Below are 24,205 nucleotides of genomic sequence, written 5' to 3'. Positions count from 1 at the left end.
ACTGAGCCCATCCAGAGTGTCTCACGGGTCTCAAGCCTCCCTGACTGTGGGCCCAGACAGATCGGGGGAGCAGGTGTGAAAGTTACCTCAAATATGATCAGCGCGTAGACGCCCGTGAGGATGGCCGTCGCGATGGTCACCTGGGCTTCTACACTTCCGCGGAGGTACTGATGAGCCATCAAAAGAGGGACAGCCTGGGTCTGCTGGAGGGAGGCCCGGATGCTGATGGACACCGTCTCTCTGCAGAACGAAACAACGACCTTACTGTTCACAAGGTCAACAGTTAGGGGACCTCCCTCTGTATCAGCCATGGCATTAACCAGAGTCCAAATGGAACAATTCAGCCCAACGCCCAGTCTCACAGCTGGAAGAGCAGTGAGCACAGGCCAGCGGCGTGAGACATAGGATGCAGCCTCCCTGCAGCCAAGCCCGACTGGTCCAAGCAGGCCCCTCAGCCTTCCTGTGACACCACCCGACAATGAACAGTGAGTAGGGGCCTGCACAGAAGACGCCAGCCATTGAACTGGCTCTTCCTCCTCCCCAACATACCCGACCAGTTTACCTGCTAACTAAGAGCAAAGCCAGCTATTTGAACTCCAGTCCCTGAGAGTGGGGAGACGCACTACAGGCGAGAAGCCTGCAAGTGACCACAGGTCTGTGGTGAACACTGAAGCGTTTTTTCAAGTTCAGGCCAATATGTTTTATGGGCCGAATTATGTCCCCTTCCTCCAAAAACAATTCCTCTGTTGAAGTCCTAACCCCGAGTACCTCCAAATGGGACTGTAGGTAGAGGGAGGGTCTTTAACAAGGTGAAGAAGGTTAAATGAGGTTATGGGGATGACTCCTAATCCAGTAGGATGGGTGTCCATACAAGGAGAGATGAGAAGACGGGCACAGAGGGATGGTCATAAGCCAGGGGAGAGGCCTTGGGAGAAACTGACCCTGTCGACACCTTGACCTCGGACTTCCAGCCTCTAGAATTACAAGGTAAATGACTGACATTTAAGCCACCCAGTGTGTAGTACTATGATACGGCAGCCTTAGCTGTCTAACACACCAAGCAAGAGTACCAACTGAATATGAAGCAGCATTAGTTAAGGAAGAAGAATCCTAAATTTCCTAGAATTCTCCATCGTACAGCTTCACATTAATGAAATTAGAACGTCAACCAAAAAATAGCATTTGTTTCAAAGTGACTTCTGCAGTCGACCCTCTCACATCCTGACACCCATGGCTACGATGTCCTCCCACAGCCTTTGAGCTCACTGTCTACACAGCATGAGTGCCGTGTCCAAGCCACATGCTGACCTGGTGCTATGTGGGCCGAAATCAGTGTCCTGTAGGTCAGACTCCTTTAAACGCACGTGTCCCAGAGAGCCTGCCCCAACACCTCACTCACTGAGAACTCACCTGGTCAGTACCTCAAAGGTCCTGCTCATCACTGAGTGCTCGCTTCTCCTCGGATTTAAATACACCGTCCAGTTATGAGTGACCTGTACAAGCCAAAGCATAAGTTATGGTGAGGCTTTTCACCTGAGACACCATCTGGGATCTGGCACTGCTCGGTCTAGGTATTTGTTTCAAAAAAGAAAAGGAGAAAGAAAGAAACAGGAGAGCATCTTTATTTGAGCTCTCACATCTCTGATGTTAGGAGCTAGTGCAGGTGGTTGGAGCTGGGAATTTCCACAATTTAGAGAGCTTTGTTTAAGAAAAAGGATTCAAAAGAAAAAATGCAGAATTAGTGTACAAAAGTACAAAAGGCATAGAAGTAAATAGTGATTTAATACGAGAAAAAGAAATCACGCCCAGACGCGCTGGCTCACGCCTGTAATCCCAACACTTTGGGAGGCCAAGGTGGGAGGATCACTTGAGGCCAATAGTTCAAGATCAGCCTGGGCAACAGAGCAAGACCCCTGTCTGCACAAAAAAAATTTTAAAAATTAGCCAGGCCTGGTGGCATGTACTTGTGGTCCCAGGGGGCTGAGGCAGGAGGATCCCGTGAACCCAGAAGTTCAAAGTTACAGTGAGCTGAGATCATACCACTACACCCCAGCCTGGGCAACAGAGTGAGACCCCCGACTCTAAAAATTTTCTAATATAAATTTTTTTTAATTTAAAAAATGAATCACTACAAGTTACTAGAGACTTGGAGAACTCTTCTGAGTGCTCTGAGTCCTGAGAACTGCTTCTGCAACTGCTTGCAACCTGGAGGCAACAAACCTACCCCCAGCAAACCTTCCACACCCCTGTGCACAGGAGCCCCTGCAAGGAAGGGCCCCAGAGTGAAGCTTCATTCCCTGCCTTGCATGTTCTTGCCCCTGGGGTGCAGGAGAGTGATCACCTGGGGAGGCAGCCTGGGGAGCGGGGGGAGGGGGGGACCCTCAATGGGAAGATGCGAATCTCGCCCACGAATCACAAAGGACACTGAAAACAGGATCTCTGAAACTGGTCAAAGCAAAGAAGCACACGCATGAGAGAACAGAAGTTCTTTTAGGTACTTCAGTGTTTGCAAAGAGCGTGTCTGGGGGGAAAAATCCTTTAGTAAAGATCTCTTGGGTTTCCCATGTTTCTGGGGCTGGATTTACCTGTGGGCATTTTGGGTGCATCAGCATGTTAGGAAGGGCCACCCCAAGAGAGCAGGGAGGTGCCATACAGATCATTTAATCTGGGTTATTAATATGCAAGAGCTGGGGAGGCAGCGAGACCGCAGGCTGTGTAAGGTCCTGCCCTTCTCCATGCAAGGCCCAGGTCAGAGGGCAAAGGTCATTGCTCATCACCAAGGAGCCCCTTGCCAGAGGGCTGTGCTTTTCACACAGGGAACCAAGTTGACATCCTAAGACCCTGGCCAGGGCAGCCGGTTCAGAACATTGGTGTTGCGTCAGCCACAGTCCAGGACACTGCATGCTAGTTCATAATGAGACCTTTGCTCTGTGGACCATGCTCTACGAGGCAGGAAAAGGGGAGGGTGCATTCATTCTTCAGATGCTCCATTGCAGGTGACACAGCCTGTGCATGGGCGGGGTTTCTTTCTACTGGTTATAACAGGGAACATCCATGAACCAGGGCTACGACTTCCATGCAGAAGTCACCGTGATAATCCAGTGGAGTCTCCGAGGCCAGGGCTCGGGGGAGTCAGGCTTGCATGGAAGGAGCCCTGCCTCTGGAGTCTAGGCTCTGGGCTGCCATGACAGCCACCGCTTCCTGGCTGCCTTTGCAGGATGTGAATGAAGGCTTGACAAGGCTCAGAGACAAGGCTGAGCACAGGCCTACACAGATACAGCAGCTCAGAACTTAGGCACTGTCTTAGCAGGTGTCCACAAACACAGTAACCGTGCTGTGGAAGTGTCTTCTGAACCATGACGTAAGGCCCGGACTTAACTGCACTTCAACACCACCAAAAAAAAAAAAAAAAAAGTTTTTTCATTTCAAATGTATGTTTCCTGAATGGCCCAGCAAAACAGTTTTGAATAAAGAACTTGCAAGCCTGATTTTACTGAAATGGCAAGAGTTTCATAAATAGAGAAATGGTAAAAAGAGAATTTCAAAGACAAAGCAAAAGATAAGAAGAGCCAATGAATTGACTAAGAATGGTGTCCTCACCTGTGGCTCCCCATCAAATCCATTCAAGAGGAAACACAATTTATTATGAGATGAAATGAGATTTCACAATTCCTTTCAAATAAATTATCAGCATAACCTGCTGTGGCCGCCGCCACCTGGAGCCCAAAGCGTCAGCCTGGGTCAGCTCCACCACGATGTGCTCTTCCCTCCCAGGACGACTCGGCCCGCTGGCCACTAGGGCCCCTGCCAGGTCCACCTGCAGCAGCGTGGAGTCCACGTGGCTGCTAAGGTTCACGGCTCGGAGAGTGTCAAGGAGAACCACAAGGCAGACAGGAGGAACCCCATGTCCCCACCGCCCGCCAGACACACACCCTCCTCTGACAGTGTGTGAAGAAATGCGTTTCCCCAGGTGCCCCACGCCCTTGGCCATTAACACGATCTTCCTGCCTTTCTTATTACCCACATCTCAGCCCTCATTCAAGACCTAACTCCCCTGAAGCAGATCGTCGTGACCCTCTTGTGAGAGGTGCCCCCCACACCAGGGAAAGGGTGCATCCTTAGCTCCAAAGATGGAGGGAGGCCAAGAGGGACCTGAATGGACAGGCCTCGCCAGGGCCCCTCCCGGCCCGTTTCCTGCGCTTGCTCATGTGCTCTCGTCCTATCACACCTTTCAGGACCCCACTCTTCATCAAACCTAGCACCAAAACACCAAGCTCAGCTGTTGCTTGTCAAGCAACGCTTATATGAAATACATGAGTATGCCTTTTTCTTGTTAACCTGTCCTTCGTGTCTAATCTGCAGGGCCCTGGTTGGAGAAGCTAGGAGGGTGGGGAAACAGTGTTTTCTCCTCCCCTCTGAATCTCACAGTCTCCTCCACGTCCTCTGAGAGCCCAGGATGCAGCGCTGGGCGTGATACAAAATGCATCACATGGGAAAAAGGAGAGAATGAAAGGGATGGGGAAAGAGGGAGGGAGAGAATAGGGAGAATGGGGAGAAGGGAGGGAGAGAGAAAGGGAGAGGAGAAAGAAGAGGACGCAGCAAAGAAGAGCAGGAAGGGAGGGAGGAAGAGAAAGGAGAGCGGGAGACAAGGACGGCGCCCTTAACTGACCTGGTTGTAGAGGTTTGCTGGCTTCTGTTCATTTGCCCAGTGCCCTGGGAGCCTGACAGGCCTCCTTCAGACAACAATTCAGGGACAAAGAACTTCAGGTGCTACAATTACAGGCTTCTGAAATAGACCCTGCAACTACTGAACCGACACCGCCTGGCTGCTGCGGGAGACACTGAGGTTCCGAAAGAAAGGCGGCTTTGCTATTCACCGGCTAAAGGAGAGTGGTGCTTTCTCCAGAAGCTCCTCCCCTCACAGCAGACACCCCGGGTGTCCTTCACCCAGCCTCCTCCACAGGGCAGGCCAGAGGGCCGGGAGGAGGCCTCGAGCTCTTGCTCAGAGGACAGCCCTGAGGACATTGCTGCGGGCCTTTCCAACCAGGCCGAGGCCCCTCCTACCTCACGCCTACACTGCACGCCCTTTCTCAGGGAATCACCTTGTGGGGGGCGGGGTCCAGCTGGCTTCCCCTCCTCCCCAGGCAGGCCTCAGGCCTGAGGCCTGCAGCTTTCACAAAGCTCAGGGTCTTTCGAGAGGGTCCGTGAGTTTCCGGAAAGCGTGGTTAATCCCTGGGAACACTGCCCTTTTCCAAGGAGCCTGCTAGAGGCTCAAATCACCCTCATCGTGGCTGGTGACCCATCGCGCTGGAGGACGCAGCACCCGTCCTCCCCCATGCGGCCTTCATCTCTCCCAGGCTCTCTCTCCCTCTTCATCCAAATTCGAAGGCCACACAGGGAGCAGGCGAGACAGCTCCCTGCCCCCACCCATCCCCACCCCCTGCCAAGAAAGGCAGGCTGCCCTGCCCCCTGCTGGGAGGGACTCAGGCTGTGGGGTCCTGCGTGGGGCCTGGTGCACTCAGGCTGCTCCAGAAGGAGCTCGGCAAAATGCCTTAGAATAAAGGGGGCACACTGGGGCCTGGATGGGATGACCAGAGGGCTGAGGCTATCATCTCATCTTAGTGACCTAAGCTGCTGTGCTCGCCTGGGATCTCTACTGACTGATCAGGTTTGGTGCCAGTGTTCCCCGAAATCTCCCCCTCCTGCCTGAGTCCCACTGAGGACGGTTTCTGGACAGGATCCAGCCTCCCCCTTCAGGTTCCTGGGTCAGCCTGGCAGCCGGTTGCTCTATCTCCCCTTCCCCCTGCGGGTAAGTCCTGCCCAGGAGGGTGGCATGTCCTGGGAACTTCATGAGGGGGGCCAGGAACACAGGGCAAGTCTTGGCTTTCTTCATCCTGGGGAAGTAATGCAGAGGTCGAGGCACAAGAATGAGAAACAAAGTCTGTCAACATCACACAGCTCTTCGGTTCTCTCACATGGAGATACTTTACAGCTCAGGCACAGTTTTAAAGTGATGAAGAAAATACAAACACGTGCACACGCACTCAGCTGACATCAGCGCCGCCCTGACCCCAGTGGAAGGGGAGTGCTTCTAAAACTGTGGGTGCCTCCATCCACTGAGCAGAGGGAAGCACAAACCGTGACCAGTGTGCCCCCGGCTCACCAGAAAGCCTCAAGTGCCAGGCCTTTCTGGAAGGCTGCTGGTGCCCTGCTGGGTAGGTCACTGGCTAAGGAGAGGGTGTCCTCGGAAGAAGTAGGGAGACTGCCAGAAGGACTACAAAAACCAAGACTATGCAACAGATTACAGCAACTGCAAGGAAAGCAAGCCAGTTTCCTAAAATTTCAGTTCACTGAGGCTATCAAGTAAGTAGACTAAAGAAAAAAACACTTGCCATTTAGCTAACTGAATTAATTCCTTTTTAAATAATAATCATCAAAAATATTTGCCTGATCAGAGCACCCCATCGGAGGGTCCCACCTCTCCAGGACCCTCCACGGATGCCCGCCGCACTAGCAGTACCGGGGGCTTCAGGGGCCTTCATGCACAGACACCTTAATGACCATGTCCATTCCAAAATAGGCTCTGGACCCTGGCTGGAGAGCTGAGAAACAGCCCTCCCACCCTTTCACCCAGAAAAGGCTGGGCAGACATCAGTTAACCGCCCACTCCTGATCCCAGAATAAGGCTGCAGCAGAAACAACTCGCCTGAAACCTAGAGCAAAACAGGTGACTGTAGGAAGAGGCGACTTCCCTGGGACAGGTGCCAGCCCCACACTTCAGAATCAGGCGGGATTCAGTCAGAAAATGTAGACATTGCTCAAGGTCAAGTGTGGGCTCGCTTGAGCATGGGAGCCTCTGAGAGCCACAGATGGAGGTGTTCACATCTTCTTGCAGGCTTTTCCTCCAGGAACCCCAGCGGACACTCCCCAGGAAGACAGGAAGCCTGGGGAAGATCCCGGGAAAGCATCCCCCAGTGATGCCAAGCTTCACCCTCTCCCGCTGCCTCTATCTCCCCTAAGGAGCAAAGGCCTTCATTTGCTTGGGAAGTGCATCTAATCTGGCAGCCAGAGGGCGCAGTGGGAATTCCTGCAGCCATGAGAAGGTAGGAGGGGAAAAAGTAGCTCTTACCCCAGTGGGAGGGGGGGCATAGAGCAAGGTCTGGCAGACAGCTGGCAGGGCGCCCGGTAATTCTGAGTGTCTAGTGCACCGCAGGTTGCCACAGCAACCGCAAACCTCAACACAGCCAGATTCTCGCTAGATTTACATGAACCCTCCAACTAATGCCTGCAGAAGTCAAGGCATGCTCATCTCCAAGCTTAAACACCACTGGCCTCTGTATCTACTATCCTACAGGATGTGTATGACTTCTAACTAAAAATTCTGAGGCATGCAAGAAGGCCAGAGCAAGCACAGTAGGAGGTGCCACAGCAGTCATCAGAGCAAGGTGACACAGCCAGGACAGCAGGGACTGGAAGATGGGCCACGCTGAACGCAAAAGAGATGGGGGAGGAAAGGAGTATCGGGGAGCTAGGGAAAGCCAGGTCCTGGCTGGAATGTGCCCTGCTGTCCCCCTTCCTCACTCGGAGAGCTCCACCACCAACCCCGCCACTGTCTCCCTGGAGCTCCCCGCCCCTCTGTCCTGAGACTCCATCTCTCATCAGACATCCTGGAGAAACAAAATTTGAGTGGGTGAGAATGGTAATGGCCTGTGCCGTGGCCTTCAGCAGCAGTCACAACCGTCTGCAAGTGTCTCCTTGTGTTTCAGATCTCAGCCAGGCGGCTGGCCATCACAGAGTGGATTTTGGATACAGTAGTTCTCCAGCGGTGATAAGGCCAACAGCTGCCAGAGCTTTCCTTGATCCGGATATAGGCTGAACAAAATCTGTAACAATCAGAAACGTTGAATGACGGAGGTGTGGTATGAGAGCAGTAAGGTATAAATCATTTTGATAACAGTCGAAAACAGATGTGATGATGGGGCTACTGTGTGTATCCAGTACACGCCAGCTTACTCTGAATAGCTTTGTCTTAAATATTATAATATTCTGATTCATTACAGTGTTCAGCTACAATGGGCCCTGATTATTGATACCTGCCAAATTTAAGGATTAAATGCCTGGCCATAAAATTAAATCATCAAAGAAGGATAAATGTGGTTTTCTCACAATGGAGAATAAAGGCATATGACCCCTGTGATGGTTAGAGCATGTGTTTGTGGTAGCAGGTGTTTGTGAAATTTGCAAAGCACCTTATACACCATCAAAAAGTAAATTAAACTGATGACAACATGAGATTATAGAAGTTCAAATCATTCCTCAAATTCTATTTTGGATATCTCCACAAATCACCTAAACTCCATCTCACAGAAGAAGGCTGAAGACTGGACACAGAGCTCAGGTCAGCTCTTGGGGACCAGGGGAGACCTGGCCCACCCTGCCCGGTTCCTTTGAAATCCCAGAGCACCTGCCAGGCCCTGCTGAGCAGCGGGGCTTCAGAAACACACATTCATGTGAGTAGGAAGTGGGGAAGCAAATTGGTAGCCAAAAATATCAAATCGTGATGCTTTCAGAGCTCAATGTAATTGGTTTTCCATTTCTAGCATAGGTTTCCTTTCTCTGGGTCACAGATCTCCTCCCTCATGGGTTGGTTATTAAGAAGTTGACTGTACTCAGCTCAATGCAATCAGCACTGACTTCGTACACCACCCTGCTGTCCTCATGTCGCAGCTGAGAGCGGACCCAGGGCCACAGACATTCCTGCACGCACACAGAGCCACAACACACAGGCCACGCGTGCAGGTCACGAAACAGCCAGCAACAGCCACACATCTCATGCACAGGGGACCCTGTCACCAGGGCAGGCTGCGTGGGAGAGCACACCACCCCCTAAGCTGGTGCACATCATGAAACACAGCTCAGACCCACCCTTGCCCACAACCACAGTCACACCCCCATCACAGCAGCACCTACCACCCACTGTGGTCTCCCAACAACTGCCCATGCACACCATCTTAGAGCAACATTCAAAAGTGGCACTCACCCAAAATAACTCCGCAAAGCACAGGCACAACCTATCATGGTCACTGACCACAACCTACACAGCTCACACAGGTGCACACACAGAGACATACAGCAGGCACAGGGGACCGCACACAACCTACACAGTTCACACTGATGCACACACACAGACATAGAGCAGGCACAGGGGACCATACACCCACGTGCAGACACGAAGACACACAGCCACAGACAGGAGACCATACACCCACCTGCACACACACAGACACACAACCAGACAGGAGACCACACACCCACTCATTGGGCAAATGTATTTTGAGTGCCGCTATGTGACCCTGGCTCAGGCTACATCAGGCCACAAAGCACACCAAGGCTGGCAGTGGGACCTGTGACTGTCGCCTCGGAGGGCACAGAGGTGTCTCTGCAGCCCTGGCTGCCTGCTCGGGCTCCTGTGCCTTTCCCTTGATGGGTCCATCTGCTAGGACCCCTCCAATGAAGAACAGCACCGCCCACTGCCATGGGCTCACCAGAGCAGCCCTCGCCCTCCCCTCGTTCCCACACTCTGTTCCCTACAAGGGCATCTCACGTTGGTTTGGCTCCAGAATGAGTCTGTTGTGAATGTTCATGTATTTGAAAGGATGGAGATGTCTGGGCAAATAAAATCAGAGACACCTCCCCAGAGGGGGCAAACCTCAGAGCTTCAACACTTACCGCTGGGCAGAGGCCCAGGGCACAATCTCAAAGGGGTGCTGAGACACTCTGGGCTATCCACGATCTCCAGATGTGTTCCAACACACATGAAGAGTGCTACTGTCCAGGGCTGAACAGGGAAGTGGTAAGCCACTCGAGGGGGAAGGGAGCCCCACAGCCAGCTACCCGACCTTCCATATGGCAACAACATGCTGCCCGGCTTCTGCCGTGTGACTGGGACCACAGCAGAGGAGCACAGCTGCGGCCTCGACCCCCTCAGCCCGCTGCCCCACAACCCTCAGCATCTCCTCCAAAGACAGTCAGAGAATCAGGCGAAGAGGGCCAGGCACTGAGCCCCACACCTCAGGTTCCCCCTGCTATACAGCCAAAGGCACACAGGGCTTCCACTGACCCAACAGTAGTGCTGGGGCAGCTAAGGTACTCACAGAACACAGCACCACAAAGACAAACAGGCCCGTGACTTTCAGCCACTGCACACAGCGCCTGCAAGAGAAAAAGTAGGGTCTTAGTGGCAAGGGCAGCAGTCCTGTTGCCCAGACTCAGACACTTTTCTGCAGCCTTGAGTAACTTCCATCTCAAAGCATGTGTTTTGAATTCTTTCCATAATGTGATATGAGGGAGAACACCCTCATATCAGTGACCAGTAAACCTACAGCCCCATCCAAAGGAGCATGGTGGAGGTTCCAGAGCAGAACAAAGTTAACCAAAGTGTTTGCACATAGCTTGTTGTTGGGGAAACTAAAGTTCAAGATTTGAGACTTTCTGATAGCTGTTTAAAGGCTCCTGTTTCCTGGAAAAAAAGTAAACTGAATGCCTTATCTTGTCTCTCTGATTCATATTTATCAATCATTTTCCCCTAAGTTTTCTGGAAGGTAGGAATACAGATTTGATCATCAAATACAAAAACAAATAACTTAAGAAAGAAATTGCTATGCCGTTACTGGTTGTACCAGCAGTCTCTTAAGAATTCCTTAGGCAATAACTTAATTAACCATCAAGCCACACACTCAGCCCCTACCAAGGACTTCCAAAGCCATTCCGGCCCCCTTACCATTACCCATTTCTTAACCATGACCCCCAGGCCCTATGTGAACCTGGGCCTGGCCTGCACTCTGCTGCCCTTCCATCCCACCAGCGTCCTTGCTGCTCCCAGACCAGACCACAGGGCCTTTGCCTGCCAGGATGCTCCCTGACTGCAGTCCTCCTGTCATGCCCATCTCTGCTCACTCAGCAGCCAGACCCCATCACCCAATGGCACCATCACTGCCCAGTTCAGGTTGTGCTCTCCCACCGGCTGCTCCGTGAGGGCAGGCACTAGAGCGTTTTTGCTTTGTCCCCACACATGGAAGGATGCTGGTACATAGCCCATGCTTGATGTATGTGTGTAGAATGAAATAAGAAACTCTATGTTGGAACATCTTTTTAATACTCTCCTCACTTAGTTAAGTTGCATCTGTCTTTGAAAACCTTCTTTCTGATCCTTTGAAAATGGTAAAATCTTGTTTTGCATTCTCTTAGATTTAATGAATTTGATGAATAATCAGTTCACGCTTCCCAATTATGATTCAACAGCTCCTACTTAAATAGGAATCAAAATGACATTTCTTTTTAAAGCATGAAGCATTAATTGAGCTATTCTAAATACAAATTTCTTTCTACGTAACTGACATCTGCAGCAGAGCTGACAACCCAAAATAAAAGGTTTTTTACAAGATTCTTCACTGATCACGCATGGTACTTTTTAGACATGTTATAAAGAATGGCGCTAACGTCTTTTAGTTCAGTGGCAAGCTCAACGGCAAATATTCCATGAATCATAGGAGATAAAACAAGTACTGAATGCAAAAGTCTCAAATGTACTTGATTCTATTTTTCCATGTTGTGGGACAGCTGAGGACACGGCATCCTCAGGAGTGGTTACCCGTCCAGCTCGGAAAAGGCATGAACAGTGTCAGCGTTTGCCATCTTGTTGACCCATGGCGCCAGAACCCCACTCACACAATTTCACCCAACTCACATAATCTCATAGCGGATTCATTGGCCAAATGTTTATTGCACCCACGAGGGGGGCTGAGACCCCTTCTTCTCATCAGGAAGAAGCTACAGCCGGTTGAGAGTCACAGTGGGAAGAGACAGCTCCATGTCAAGCAGCGATGTGGGGGATCTAAGGTCGAATCCCTGTCCCTTGGCTTGGCTCAGTGTGGCCTTGGGCAAAAGCCTTACCCTCCTTGAGGTACCCTCCGTGTACCTCCCAGGATTGTTGCGAAGATGTATAGGATAGCGGATCCCTACGCACCTCAGGGAGTCTGAGGCGGGCCTCTTCGCACCCCGGGAGGTGCACTTGGAGCGTGCAGGCGGGTACACTTCCAACCAACCTCGAGCATCTTCAGAAAAGACTGGTCCCCACACACAGAGACACGGTGACGCTAATATTTGATGACTAAGTAGTGTTTTTTCACTTCTCTAGGGCTTTCACACATATTATCTTAGTGTAGGCCCATGAGAGGCCACAAAGCCAGGAGGGCATCGCGCGACAGGGTACCGTCGCGTGGCCAGGCAAGGCCCTGCGATGGGCGCTCAGCGACTTCAGGTCGGATCCAGAATGGAAGCCCACTGGTCCCGGCTCCAAAACCTTGTTCTGTCCTGGAAATGATGCTTTCAAACATGTCCCTCTCCAAAGAACCCTTTCAAATGAACGGGCGCATGGGAGGAAACCCATTAGACACACAGGCCAGTAAGGTGAGAGCGCTACTGCCCGCGCACACCCTCGGCCTCCCACGCATGCGCGCCCTAGGCCTACACACGCATGCGTACGCCCACTCCCACGCCCGCCGTCCCCCTACGCATGCGCATCCCCTCCCACCCATTGCTCCCGTAGGCGTGTGCACCATCCACTTTCTCTGTGCAACTCTGCTTCCCCAAGCATGGCTCTGTGCTCCGTGTGCCCCGGACAAATGCTTACACATTAATGGTTTTCCAACGGATTGTAAGTTCTAAAATGTTTCCAGCCTTAACAAGGTTTCTGGAGCCCACAGCACAGGAGGGAACCCCACCCCTCAGGCTGTGCGCTGGGCCAGACCCACTCCTTCGTCAATAACTACAAAGGTATATCAAATTCCAAAACGCCACGGGGACGCCTGAAGCAAACAGATCCTATCTGCAAACCTAATGGCCATGAAGACCCCAGCCACACAAGCAGGAAGGAGAGGAGTGTACTGTGTCAATCATTTAGGTTTGTCCTCTCCGGCGCTGCATGATTTGCAGGAGGTCTTAAATGTCTCCCTAGGCCCAGGTAAAAATAAATCACCTTGGAGGAAAAGTGCAGACTGGCCAGATGAGACAAAACTCATCCTCTTCTTCACGCTGCTGGTTTGAAAGATGGAGGGGGCATGTAGGACGCGATGTGCGGCCACCGCTGCTGCCAGGGTGGGCACCCCAAGTCCGCCTACCTCAGCTTGGAAAGACGGAGTCGGATGTGCGGGCTGTCCAGAAGGTCTCCCTTCTCGGAGGAGGCAGATGCAGACAGACCAGACACCTCCCTGCTTAGCAGGTATCTTCGCTCCCAGTCAGCAGAGCTGTCTTCCCAAGACTCTTCAGCAGTGATGAACTCTGGATGGTAAACAGGTATGCACCGTGACCTGGAAAGCAAGAGAGGTGTGGTTATCTCTCCTGAAATAGTAATGGCTACAAAGCAAGCTTTCCTCTGAGTTCTGACTGTGTGAAATGGCACTGAATCAACCCTGGTCTTTCAAAGGACCACAGACAGTGGTGCGCTCTCATACTGGTGGGAATGGGTTTTTTTGTGACCTCACAGAACACTTAGGTCAAAGGAAATTTTCTGGAGTCATTAAAGTCTTCAAAATGAATTGTGGGCCTTCAAGAAACCAGCTTTTTCTGAGTTTGGGACTTTCCAAGAAAGCTGTTTCTGGCTCAGACCAGTTCCCGCTGATTTCAGCGTTGGCTTTTTCACTGCATGCACTCCAGTAGTCAATACCTAGATCTGGGAGACTTGTCCAGGGTGAGTGGTGTCAGTTTTTCCTCCTCTGTGTAGATCTCTTTCTGCAGTGGAGCTGTAGGGAAGGTGGCCTACCTGGCTTCCCACACAACATCCACAGAAGCATGAGCAGGAAGAGGGAACATTCGTACCTGACTATACAGGCCAAAAATGGGGCCTATATCTAGATGACTCAAGGGGAATCATAAACTTTTCTCAGAATTACTTGAAAACACATCCGTTTACTTTTGGGATTTTTGTTGTTGTTGTTGTTTTGTTTTGTTTTTTGAGACAGAGTCTTGCTCTGTCACCCAGGCTGGAGTGCAGTGGCGCAATTTCAGCTCACTGCAACCTCTGTCTCCCAGGTTCAAGCGATTCTCCTGCCTCAGCCTCCCCAGTAGCTGGGCTTACAGGCATGCACCACCATGCCCAACTAATTTTTGTATTTTTAGTAGAGATGGGGTTTCATCATGTTGGCCAGGCTAGTCTCGAACTCCTGACTTCAAGTGATCTGACTGCCTTGGCCTCCCAAAGTGCTGGGATTACAGTCATGAGCCACTGTACAGAGCCTCCATTTACTTTTGGTTGAATCCCTGACCTGATCAGTTCCTTCAGTTTAGATGCACTTGACTCTTAAAAGTTTGTATCAAAAGCCAGAATTTTCATGTATCATATAGAATATTCATGGGCTCACAATACTGACGTTAACAGATGTGATCTGTGACACACTAGAATGGAGCCAGCTAAATGGGGCATTGTGATTCTCCTGAACACTTATGACTGCTTTAGAAGTGGTTCACAAGGAAAAAATGTTATTCAGAAGGAGAAGCATAGAGATGCCAATTAGGCTGTGTATAACCAATGTGTAACAAGATAACACATGACTTTGAAAATAGTCGATAATCCTATCAATTTTGTGACTGGAAAATGCTCAGGTGTGTGAGAAATAATATCACACCAACTGCTGAAAAAAACACAACTGTAACAAAATTGGAACAAAAAAAACCTTTTCTTATAAGAAGACAGAGGGAAGCAAGTTAATGTCATTGCCTTCTAGAGCAGTGCTGTGCAATAGAACTTTCTGTGGTGATAGAAATGTTCGCTTCCCTGTCCAATATGGCAGCCACATGTGCTATTTGTCATTTGAAGTGTGGCTAGTGCAACTGAAGAAGTGAATTTTTAATTTTAATTAATTTAAATTTAAATAACCATCTGTGAAGAGTGGCTACCAGTTGTCAGTTCAGATACAGGGCATGCTTTGACCTTTGTACCACACGTTCCTGCTCTCAACACCCTTAAAAGAATACTTCTGAAAATATATAAATCAATGGATATTATCCTAATAAGCCATTTGATCAAATTAAAACTGCAACAAAATAAAGTTGATAAAAGTAAAGCATGAAAAAGACATTCCTACCACCAATACCTTAATTAGCTTCATGCAAAAAGAGAAAAGGAAAACGTTTTGTAAGCAAAGCTGACCCATGTTCTACTCCCTTGAAATGGTTTTTGTGACATGAGGCCCAGCTCGGCCTCCCAGGGCATGTCTCTGCTCTGCATGCCAGAAAAAATGCTTACACATTAATGGTTTTCCAATGAATTGCAAGTTCTAAAATGTCACAGGCCTTCACAATTTACCAAGTAATTCAAGAGAAAGCATTAAGGGAATACGTGTGTGAAGTTTTTGTCTTAAAAGTTATTGATTAGGAGCAATGGAGGAGAATTAAGTTATCCACCAGTACGGAAGCTTGAAGCAGCTGGGTCAGTGGAAGTGCCTCAGCTTACACTCCTTACCCATCCAGTCACTGAGGGGCTGGTGGCAGGGACTGTACTAGGTGCCAGGATGTACGATGAAGAGGGGACAGGCTGGCTGACATAACCATAGATAGCACAAGGGCTAGTTTGGAAGTAAGGGCATGAATGTAGTGTTTGAGAGCACAGGAGAAGCACTGATTCTTGGTGGGTGGGGTAGAGACAACTAAGGGTCCTCAAAGGAAGTGACATTTGAATGCCCTTGACAGGAGTAGGACTGACTGCCTGGAGAGCCAGAGAGTGAAGGAGTTTCCTCTAGTCAAGGGCTTCATGTGAACAAATCATCTCTGCACTGAGAAATGATAAACCCAGATGCCTGCATACCATCCAAATCCCGGGAGCCAGAGTATTTGGAGGCTGAGGACAGGAATGCACATGGCATGCAAGCACCCCTAAAGTGCGAAGCCCTGGTCCCTGCCCTGGCTGCAGACTGGGCTGGGGAGAGAGGAGGCAGCTCCTCGGAAGCTCAGAGGTGAGTGAAGGAGACACAGCAGCCCGCCTGTCAATGCAAGTACACACCATCAGTGGGCAGGGAAAGGAGAATCCATGATGTGCAAATAGGTGATTCAAAATCAAAGCTGTTGAAACTTTAAATTATTTTGAGTCTTAAAAGAATGTGATTATGAAATGAGTCACATAAGAGGCAGCTGTGTGGCCTTCTTTTCTCTGATTCTAGATTTGCCTTTTTCCTTACCTACATTGTTTTGTAAAATGTTGTAAAAGACTACCGGGCACGAGAGAAGACCCCTTCCCTCTTCACTGTTGATCTTCATTGACAGATTAACTTCCTTCTTTCTTCTCTCACACAAAGACCTCATGACTATCACATTGTCTAACATGGAATGTCAAATATACTCTCTTAAATTGGGGGAGGGGGGAAGCTGTAACTAATCAAATTGCTGTAACTCATAAACCAGCCATGTATGGAAAATGTAGTCCTTCTACATTTCTTTGTTTTCTGCCTATATGGATAAGAATAAGACCTTAACTTTTCAGCTTTGGAGCACTGATCCCATTCCTTTGGATTCTGTGTTTCCCAAATGGCTATCCTCAGCTTTGTGCTTGAATAAATAATTTTAAACTGGGTTCTGATATTTTTTATTATTTCAGTTTGACAGTGGCAATGTCACCAAGTTTGTGATGTTCAAGGAGCCAGGAAACATGGAGCAGGCGGCTCAGGCTTCTGGCGGTTTGTTTGCAGAAAGAAAAGAAGATTGAGGCTGCAGGCCTGGCCCAAGGCCCTTCATCCCAGAAGGAAGCATCTGTAACTTGCGCTCCAGGACAGCTCTCCTCAGGCAATTCCAGAACCACCCTGATTTGTGCCCAAAAAGGACCTGCAAGTTTGCAGGAAATTGAGTTTTCTTGTGAAACACATATACAGGGTTTCTCAACTTCGTCACTACTGACATTTGTGCTGGATAATTCTTTGTGGTGGGGGCTGTCCTGTGCATTGCAGAATGTTTGGAGCATCCCTTGCCTCTACCCTTAGATGCCAGAAGCATCTCAGCCCTCAGTGTGACAACCAAAAGTGTCTCCAGACAATGCCAACCTCACCCCTAGCTGAGAAACCCCACCCTGGTAAGACAGCCCGTCAGAGCTTTGTGCATGCATGAGTGTGCGTGTGTGCTGTGCAGTTGCTGCAGGGTTATGCTCAAGGCCATCTGGAAATTAATATCCACAGAATATAACCACCGGAATCATGAACATCTACTACAATAAATTGTCAAGGATCTGGCAGAGGTTAAACATGTCCAATAAAAATTCGTGTCTCAAGTTCTCCAGCATACATGCCAAGTGCAATGCTCAGAAACTCTTACTTTCATATGAGGGGGAAAATATCTCACCCTTTCTCCTGTAAGGAATTCCTCAGCAAAGGAGTGTTTTCTGTAAAGCAGGAATCTTTAGACCTGGAGCTGGACATCTGGGGCAAAGAAGAGTGAGACCTGAAAGAGACAGGGTAGGAAACAGAATCACCAACACAGAAATAATGTATGTGTTCCCAGCACTCGGGTGCTAGATTCAAGAATGTGCCCAAGATTCAGTGATAAATCTTACAAGGAAATTTGCCTAAGGGTCTGTCTGAATTGTAAAAGGCTGAAGTTTTAGAAGACACCATAAGAAAGACCTCTTCTCCCCAACTCAATTGAAAATGCATAGCAGAAACTCGCACAGGAGACCAAATACTATGGGATGACACTTTTAGGCTCACTTTTGCATTAGCAGGAGATTCAGGCCACCTTTGCTATTTCATGCAGAGCTTCTCATCAAGAAAAACATTCAGAGGGACGGGTGCGGTGGCTCACACCTGTAATCCCAGCACTTTGGGAGACTGAGGCGGGTGAACCACAAGGTCAGGAGTTCAAGACCAGCCTGGCCAACGTGGTGAAACCCCACCTCTACTAAAAATACAAAAAAAACCAAAAAATTTAGCCAGGCATAGTGGTGGGTGCCTGTAATCCCAGCTACTCTGGAGGCTGAGGCAGAGAATTGCTTGAACCTGGGAGGCGGAGGTTGCAGTGACCCGAGATTGCACCACTACACTCCAGCCTGGGTGACAGAGCGAGACTCCGCCTCAAAAAAAAAACAAAACAAACAAAACAAAAAAACATTCAGAGTCTCATTGGCGCTTTTGTAGGCAGAAAATTCTATTTCCTAAAATCACAAGCAGTTCACATTTAAAATATCCTAATGGCGTCCATTGGAAGCCAATCAGCACAAGTCAAGACCAAGGGGTTGGAATGAGACGACAATCAGAATGGTAAGGAGGAAGCTCTCCAAGGACAGCAGCCACAACTGAAGCAAAGCAAAGGTTTGCACTGGGCAGGATGGTCCTCCACCACACTGGCCTGCCTGCCATATGGAAGGACCACCATAAATGTATCATTTAAATCAGGAGCTTGTGGAAAAGGAAGTAACTGCACAACCACAACTAAGTCCACCGGCATGTATGGTCACCCTCATTAAAGGACACATGATGTTAAAAGACAACCAGCTTTCCATGAGAAGTTGTAGGAACAATTTTCGTTCCTGATCACTGAGAATATGTCATTTTATATGCTGATGCATTGCCTTTCTTACAGGATCCCAGGCCAGGTAGAGATGCTGTAGATGCTATGAAACATTCACTTGGGGAAATAACAGTAATTCTTTCTGATCACGAATGCACAACAAAGGAAGAAATTTTAAGAAAAATATTTTTGCTTGCTTCTTTGTCATTCAAGCATTCACCTGTGAGATAGACAATAAGACTGCTGTGGATGAATAAAACATGGGCCCCTGAGTTGTGTCTAACACCAGCACCATGCCTCTGGGAAGTCAGAAAAGGAGTCTGTCTGGGGCCAGTGAATATCCGCTGGGCGTCATCTCTGGGCAGCACTGGGCCACTTCCCATGGAGAACACAGGTAATTGAGGACTCTCCTCAGAGACTTAACGGCCAGTAGAGGTCAGCAGGGCAGGAGAGAGAATTATAAAGTAGGTGGTTTAACTTTGCCCGATGAAGGTAGAGAGATTTGGAAGAATCTCTCTGCCCAAGAGATTTAATAATTAGCATGCTTTTAGCTGCTCAAACTGGCTTATAGTTGAGATCCTCCCACCCCTGTTTCCCATAACTATAAATCTGTAACTGTGACTCCCTAGGTACATTTAGAAAATGTCACAGTGAGTGGACCAAACAACCAGATGTTTTCTGATGCTCCCTGGGGTGGTCTAGGGGAGCTGAGTGTTACGCAGACAGTGACCTCCCTCCCATTATTGAACCCTGAGCTTCCATTTTCTCAGTCATGCAATGTAGATTAAAAGAAAACAAGGCCAAGCATAGTGGTTCCAACCTGTAATCCCAGCAAGGTGGGAGGATCGATTGAGGCCATGAGTTCAAGACAAGCCTGGGCAACATAGCAAGACCCCATCTCTATGGAAAATAAAAATAATAAAAAATTATCTGGGCATAGTGGTGCACACTTGTAGTCCTAACTACTTGGAAGACTGAGGCGGGAGAATCACTTGAGGCCAGGAGGTCAAGGCTGCAGTGAGCTATGATGGAGTCACTGCACTCCAGCCTGGAGGAGACCCTCTTGCTTTAAAAAAAGAAACAAAAATCCTTGGTTTTCTTACATTAACTAAGGAGATGTAAATGGAAAACATAAAGATAGATTGTGGATATTGATTCACTGAGGTTCATTAGACTGTGAGCTCCTTAAGAATGGCTGCCATGTTTTCATCTTGTTTTATTTGGTACTATAAGTGGCACCCAGTTCAAAGTAAGTTCTTAATACTCAATAATGAGCCGGGCATAGTGGTTCACACATGTAATCTCAGCACTTTGGGAGGCCAAGGCAAGTGGATTGCCTGAGCCTAGGAGTTCACAACCAGCCTGGGCAACATGGCAAAACCCTGTCTCTAAAAAAATTCAAAAATTAGCCGGGTGTGGTGGTGTACTCCTGTAGTCCCAGCTACTGGGAAGGCTGATGGAAGGATTGATTGCTTGAGCCTGAGAGGTCAAACCTTCAATGAGCTGAGGTTGTGCTACTGCACTCCAGCCTAGACAACAGACCAAGACCCTGTCACAAAAACAAATACATACATACATACTTAATAATGAATGGGTTAAAACCTAGTAATCATAGCTTTTTTGCATGAGATTGGCTTTTTAACTCAAATAAAACAAGTTTTCTAAATCATTAAATCAATAATGTTTATAGACTCAATATCGACCCTCTGACGAGAGGGTCAGGAGACCCTCAGGAGAGGGAGAGTGCTCAGGAGAGTGGAGGCACTATTGCTCCTTGGAAAGCATGACCCATGGGGTCTCAAAACAGCCCACAGCAGCACCACATCGCACCATGTGGAGGATTTACCTTCTTGCCACTAAGAAGGAAAATTAGAAATGGGGAAAAATCCAAAGTCCATTTTATCTTCTCTGTGGTGGCCACATCTGGCTGATTTTTATTACTGCTTAGCACTTACATTTATGCACTTTGTGTACACAAAGTATTTTATAATTGTAGTTAAGCATATAGGTAATCATTTCTGAGCTTTTTTATGTAATTATATTTCTAAAAATCCAAAAATAAAATGAGTTTCACCAGGAAATTTCCTAAAGAGACTTTGGGCCATTCCAATTTAAACTTCACACCATCCGGATACCATTTTCAATGTTCCAAATCCATTCCTCTCTGCAAATAGGGGAAGCACCAAGGAGGCCTTGGGGCCCTGTTGCTTGATAGAATCCCTGGCCTGTGACCCAGAGAGCTCACAGATCACATGTAGAGAAGATGCAGGATTGCCCAAAAACATTTTCCAGAGGTTGAAAATAAAAATGGTGGTCCACAAAGCTGAAAGCCCAATTTTTTCTCCTTTTGACTTCAATAAGGTAGAAAATATTGATGAGATCTATATTATTCCTGACTTTTCCTCTTCTGAAAAAAGAAATCCCATTGACATTTTTCTGACTTCAGTCTAAGACTGGGCACTGTCTAGTTTTACTAATTTCTACATTGTCTGATTTCCCCCATGTCTCAACAAACTCTGTATATACATTTACAAAATCCCTATGTGCCTATACATTTATAAGCATTTATAAGCTTATAAATGCCTATACATTTATAAGCATTTATAAGCTTATAAATGCCTATACATTTATAAGCATTTAATAGCTTATAAATGCCTATACATTTATAAGCATTTATAAGCTTATAAATGCCTATACATTTATAAGCATTTATAAGCTTATAAATGCCTATACATTTATAGGCATTTATAAGCTTATAAATGCCTATACATTTATAAGCATTTATAAGCTTATAAATGCCTATACATTTATAGGCATTTATAAGCTTATAAATGCCTATACATTTATAAGCATTTATAAGCTTATAAATGCCTATACATTTATAAGCATTTATAAGCTTATAAATGCCTATACATTTATAAGCATTTATATGCTTATAAATGCCTATACATTTATACTTATTTTAAAGGAAATTACAGAAGATAACACATAAAACAACTGCAACTGTACATAATTCTATAATTCAGAGATACCCAATGTTAACATTTAGAGAATTTCCTTTCAATGTTTTTTTCCTACATATAAATGAATATTTTTAGGTCAGATTCATACATTTGAGTGCAGAGACACACATTCACACATATACATATTCACGTATACAAATTGCCTTGTCCTCTAATTGTTCAGCTCAGCTATCTCATTAGCATTTCACAGGTTATCAAATATTAGCTATTCTTCTACAATGTGATTTTTAATGCCAGCCATCATATTCCATTACATGGATCATCAAATTATGCCTGACCATCTGTCTGTTGATGGAAATTTAGGGGATTTCTGGTTTTTCACCTGGGTAAATAACAAACACTATGTGAGTCCTGGTAGATAACTCTTTGTGTGTGCCTTTAATTATTTCCTTAGGATAGATTCCTAGAAGTGAGGTCACTGGATCAAGAAGTTTCTTGGTGCCCATGGTCCTTTTGCTGGAAGAGAGCCTGTCCCCATTACTCCCTGTTTCAGTTACAGGCAGGAACAAACCGCTATCCCCACCAGTCCTCGGTATTAGCCATGTTTAAAATCCTCAAACAGTAAGTTTTAAACAGCCAGAATTGATGGAACTGAGGCAGATCCACCACTGTCAAGAACCCTTGCTACCATGATTATTAATAAGACAGGTTCATGTCAGACTGTGAGATGGAAACAGTTTCTTGCCCATGCCTCTGCCTCTTCTGCCCTCTTCTTCAACAGTTTCCTCATCCCTAGATCCCTTGGTTCTTTCTAGATCAAAACACTTAACAATCCTATGATGCTTATATCATCATATTGACAAAAAATGAGCTAAAAAATGTTGAAAATATTGAGTACCTACTGTATGAACACTTCCAAAAGAATTTACATTTTTAAAGGCCAAAAAAGAGACAATGGTTAGCGCAAATGACAGCTTGGGGAGGTGGTGATTGGGGTACCAGGGATGGAGGAAGAGGTTTGCCCTCAGTCTTTCTTAGGCCCCGTGCCACATAGGCACCATTTGTGCAGCCATTGCTGAGGTCAGTTCTGCTGGACAAGATGATACAGAGCCGGTAACAAGGAATGCAAAGTGCTTTCACTGCCTTAACCTGTGCATGACCAAATTCACATCCACAGATTCTCCAAGGGATGCCTGCTCAAGTCATATGCAGGCTCTTTCCCAGGCACCACTCAGGAAGACCACAGAGCAGGCAGGAAGGTCGAGAGCCAAGGGCTCAGGACAGAGGGCAGGTGGCAGATGGCATCAGCCATGCAGAGCCCTGTAAAAGAGCTGCTGGGAGTGGGACCAGCCTGGGAGTGGGACCAAGAGAAATCAAGACAGGGCCAGACTGGGAGTGGGACCAAAATAAATCAAGCAGAAGTCAGAGGGCAGGAAGGCAGCTGGTGGTCCCTCTACACCCAGGTCAGGAGGTCTGTAACAGGAAGGACCCCAGTGGTTGGTAACATTGGAGATCAGCTGTGGGAAAACCAAGCTGAGCAATGAGGCCTTCTCTGTAACAGAGCCTATGCAGCAGTGACCAGGAGGGGTCCCTCATGGGAAGTATCTCCAGGGCAAGAGACAGGCCGCAGACAGCAGAAGCAGGTTTAGGCCTTCTACTTGGGGCCCTTCACTCTCTGTCCCAATTGCTTGACAGTATCTCTGAAGTATCCTGTAGACAAAAGGCCTTTTCCCCACCATATTATTACCAGGATTTTATTTGATGAGTATTAAAAACAACCATGGTCATTTAAGCAAGTACTTTCTATGTTAGGCTCTTGCTGAAGCTATCACCTTTCTTATCTCATTTAACCCTCATGATAACCCTGAAGGGAGATAATATTATCCTCATTTTAAAAGGGGCAAATGGGACTCAGGATAGGCTCCCAGCTACTGAGGGCAGGGCCAACATGTGTGCAGCACCTGATGGCATCCCCCAGCCCTTCCCTCCCACCAGAAGGCAACACATCCCAGCCTGAGGACTGTGCCAGGCATGGTACCCTCTGTACAGATGTACTCTGCATGGAGCAGCAGTCATGGGGAGCCACAGCAAGCCAACAGAACCCAGCCCTCCTGTAGCCCCCTCTGCCCAGCAGGCTGACTAGCAAGGTTTCACCTGTCTGTTTCTTTCTCTCTTTCTCTTTCTCTTTCCCTATCTCCTCCCTTCTCTATTTCTCTTTCTGTATCCCTATGTACTCTTCTCTCTTCTCCTCTCTTTCTCTCTCCCTGTCTCTGACAGGGACTCTTGTTTGTGGCCTGTTTTCATCCTGGCTTCACTGACCCAAGCTGCCTTTCCAGGAGGAAAAAGCAAACTAGCAGGCAGTGGTAAGGCTAGGTTTACCCCAAAAGCAACCACACAGAACACAGCCAAACGTGTTTCCCATAGACAGAAGGCAGATCTGAGGAAGAAACATGAGTGGGGAAGCTGCCAGCTCTCATGGGCAATTTTTCAGAAGGCTTGGAAGGAGACTATGATTCCTCACCCGTGTACAGTCAGAGCCTCTGGGAGTCTGGCATCATTCTGTATGAGCAAGGTCAGCCCTTTAAGTGTAACGTAACACAGAAAATATACAGTGCAAAGTTCAGCACAGCTTTGCATAGTGGCCCTATGCACACATTTTCAGGAGATAGAGTCACAGAACAGGGAGAGTACAGATTCAC

General features: G+C 47.9%; 1 protein-coding gene across 12 annotated transcripts in view; it reads right to left on the bottom strand.

Moving 5' to 3' along the window:
- Positions 1-24,205, bottom strand: part of OCA2 (OCA2 melanosomal transmembrane protein) — a 345,392-nt gene that overhangs the window by 262,220 nt on the left and 58,967 nt on the right. For 8 of the 12 annotated variants that reach the window (XM_054667272.2, XM_016927806.4, XM_016927803.4 and 5 more), the window contains 7 exons: positions 17,380-17,478; positions 13,179-13,367; positions 10,155-10,212; positions 7,811-7,883; positions 3,698-3,858; positions 1,411-1,493; positions 87-240 (listed from right to left, as the gene is read on the bottom strand). In XM_054667272.2, coding sequence (XP_054523247.1) covers positions 87-240; positions 1,411-1,493; positions 3,698-3,858; positions 7,811-7,883; positions 10,155-10,212; positions 13,179-13,367; positions 17,380-17,478 — 817 coding nt within the window. Of the gene's footprint in view, positions 1-86; positions 241-1,410; positions 1,494-3,697; positions 3,859-7,810; positions 7,884-10,154; positions 10,213-11,746; positions 12,528-13,178; positions 13,368-17,379; positions 17,479-24,205 lie in introns of those variants that run through there. The other 4 variants (XM_016927809.4, XM_054667273.2, XM_054667274.2 and 1 more) reach the window with 3 other exon arrangements.

The sequence above is a fragment of the Pan troglodytes genome, chromosome 16 (genome assembly GCF_028858775.2).
Source record: "Pan troglodytes isolate AG18354 chromosome 16, NHGRI_mPanTro3-v2.0_pri, whole genome shotgun sequence".
NCBI classification, from domain to species: domain Eukaryota; kingdom Metazoa; phylum Chordata; class Mammalia; order Primates; family Hominidae; genus Pan; species Pan troglodytes.
Note: the sequence above shows the minus strand (reverse complement) of the source record. Positions and strands in the feature narration are given on the sequence as shown.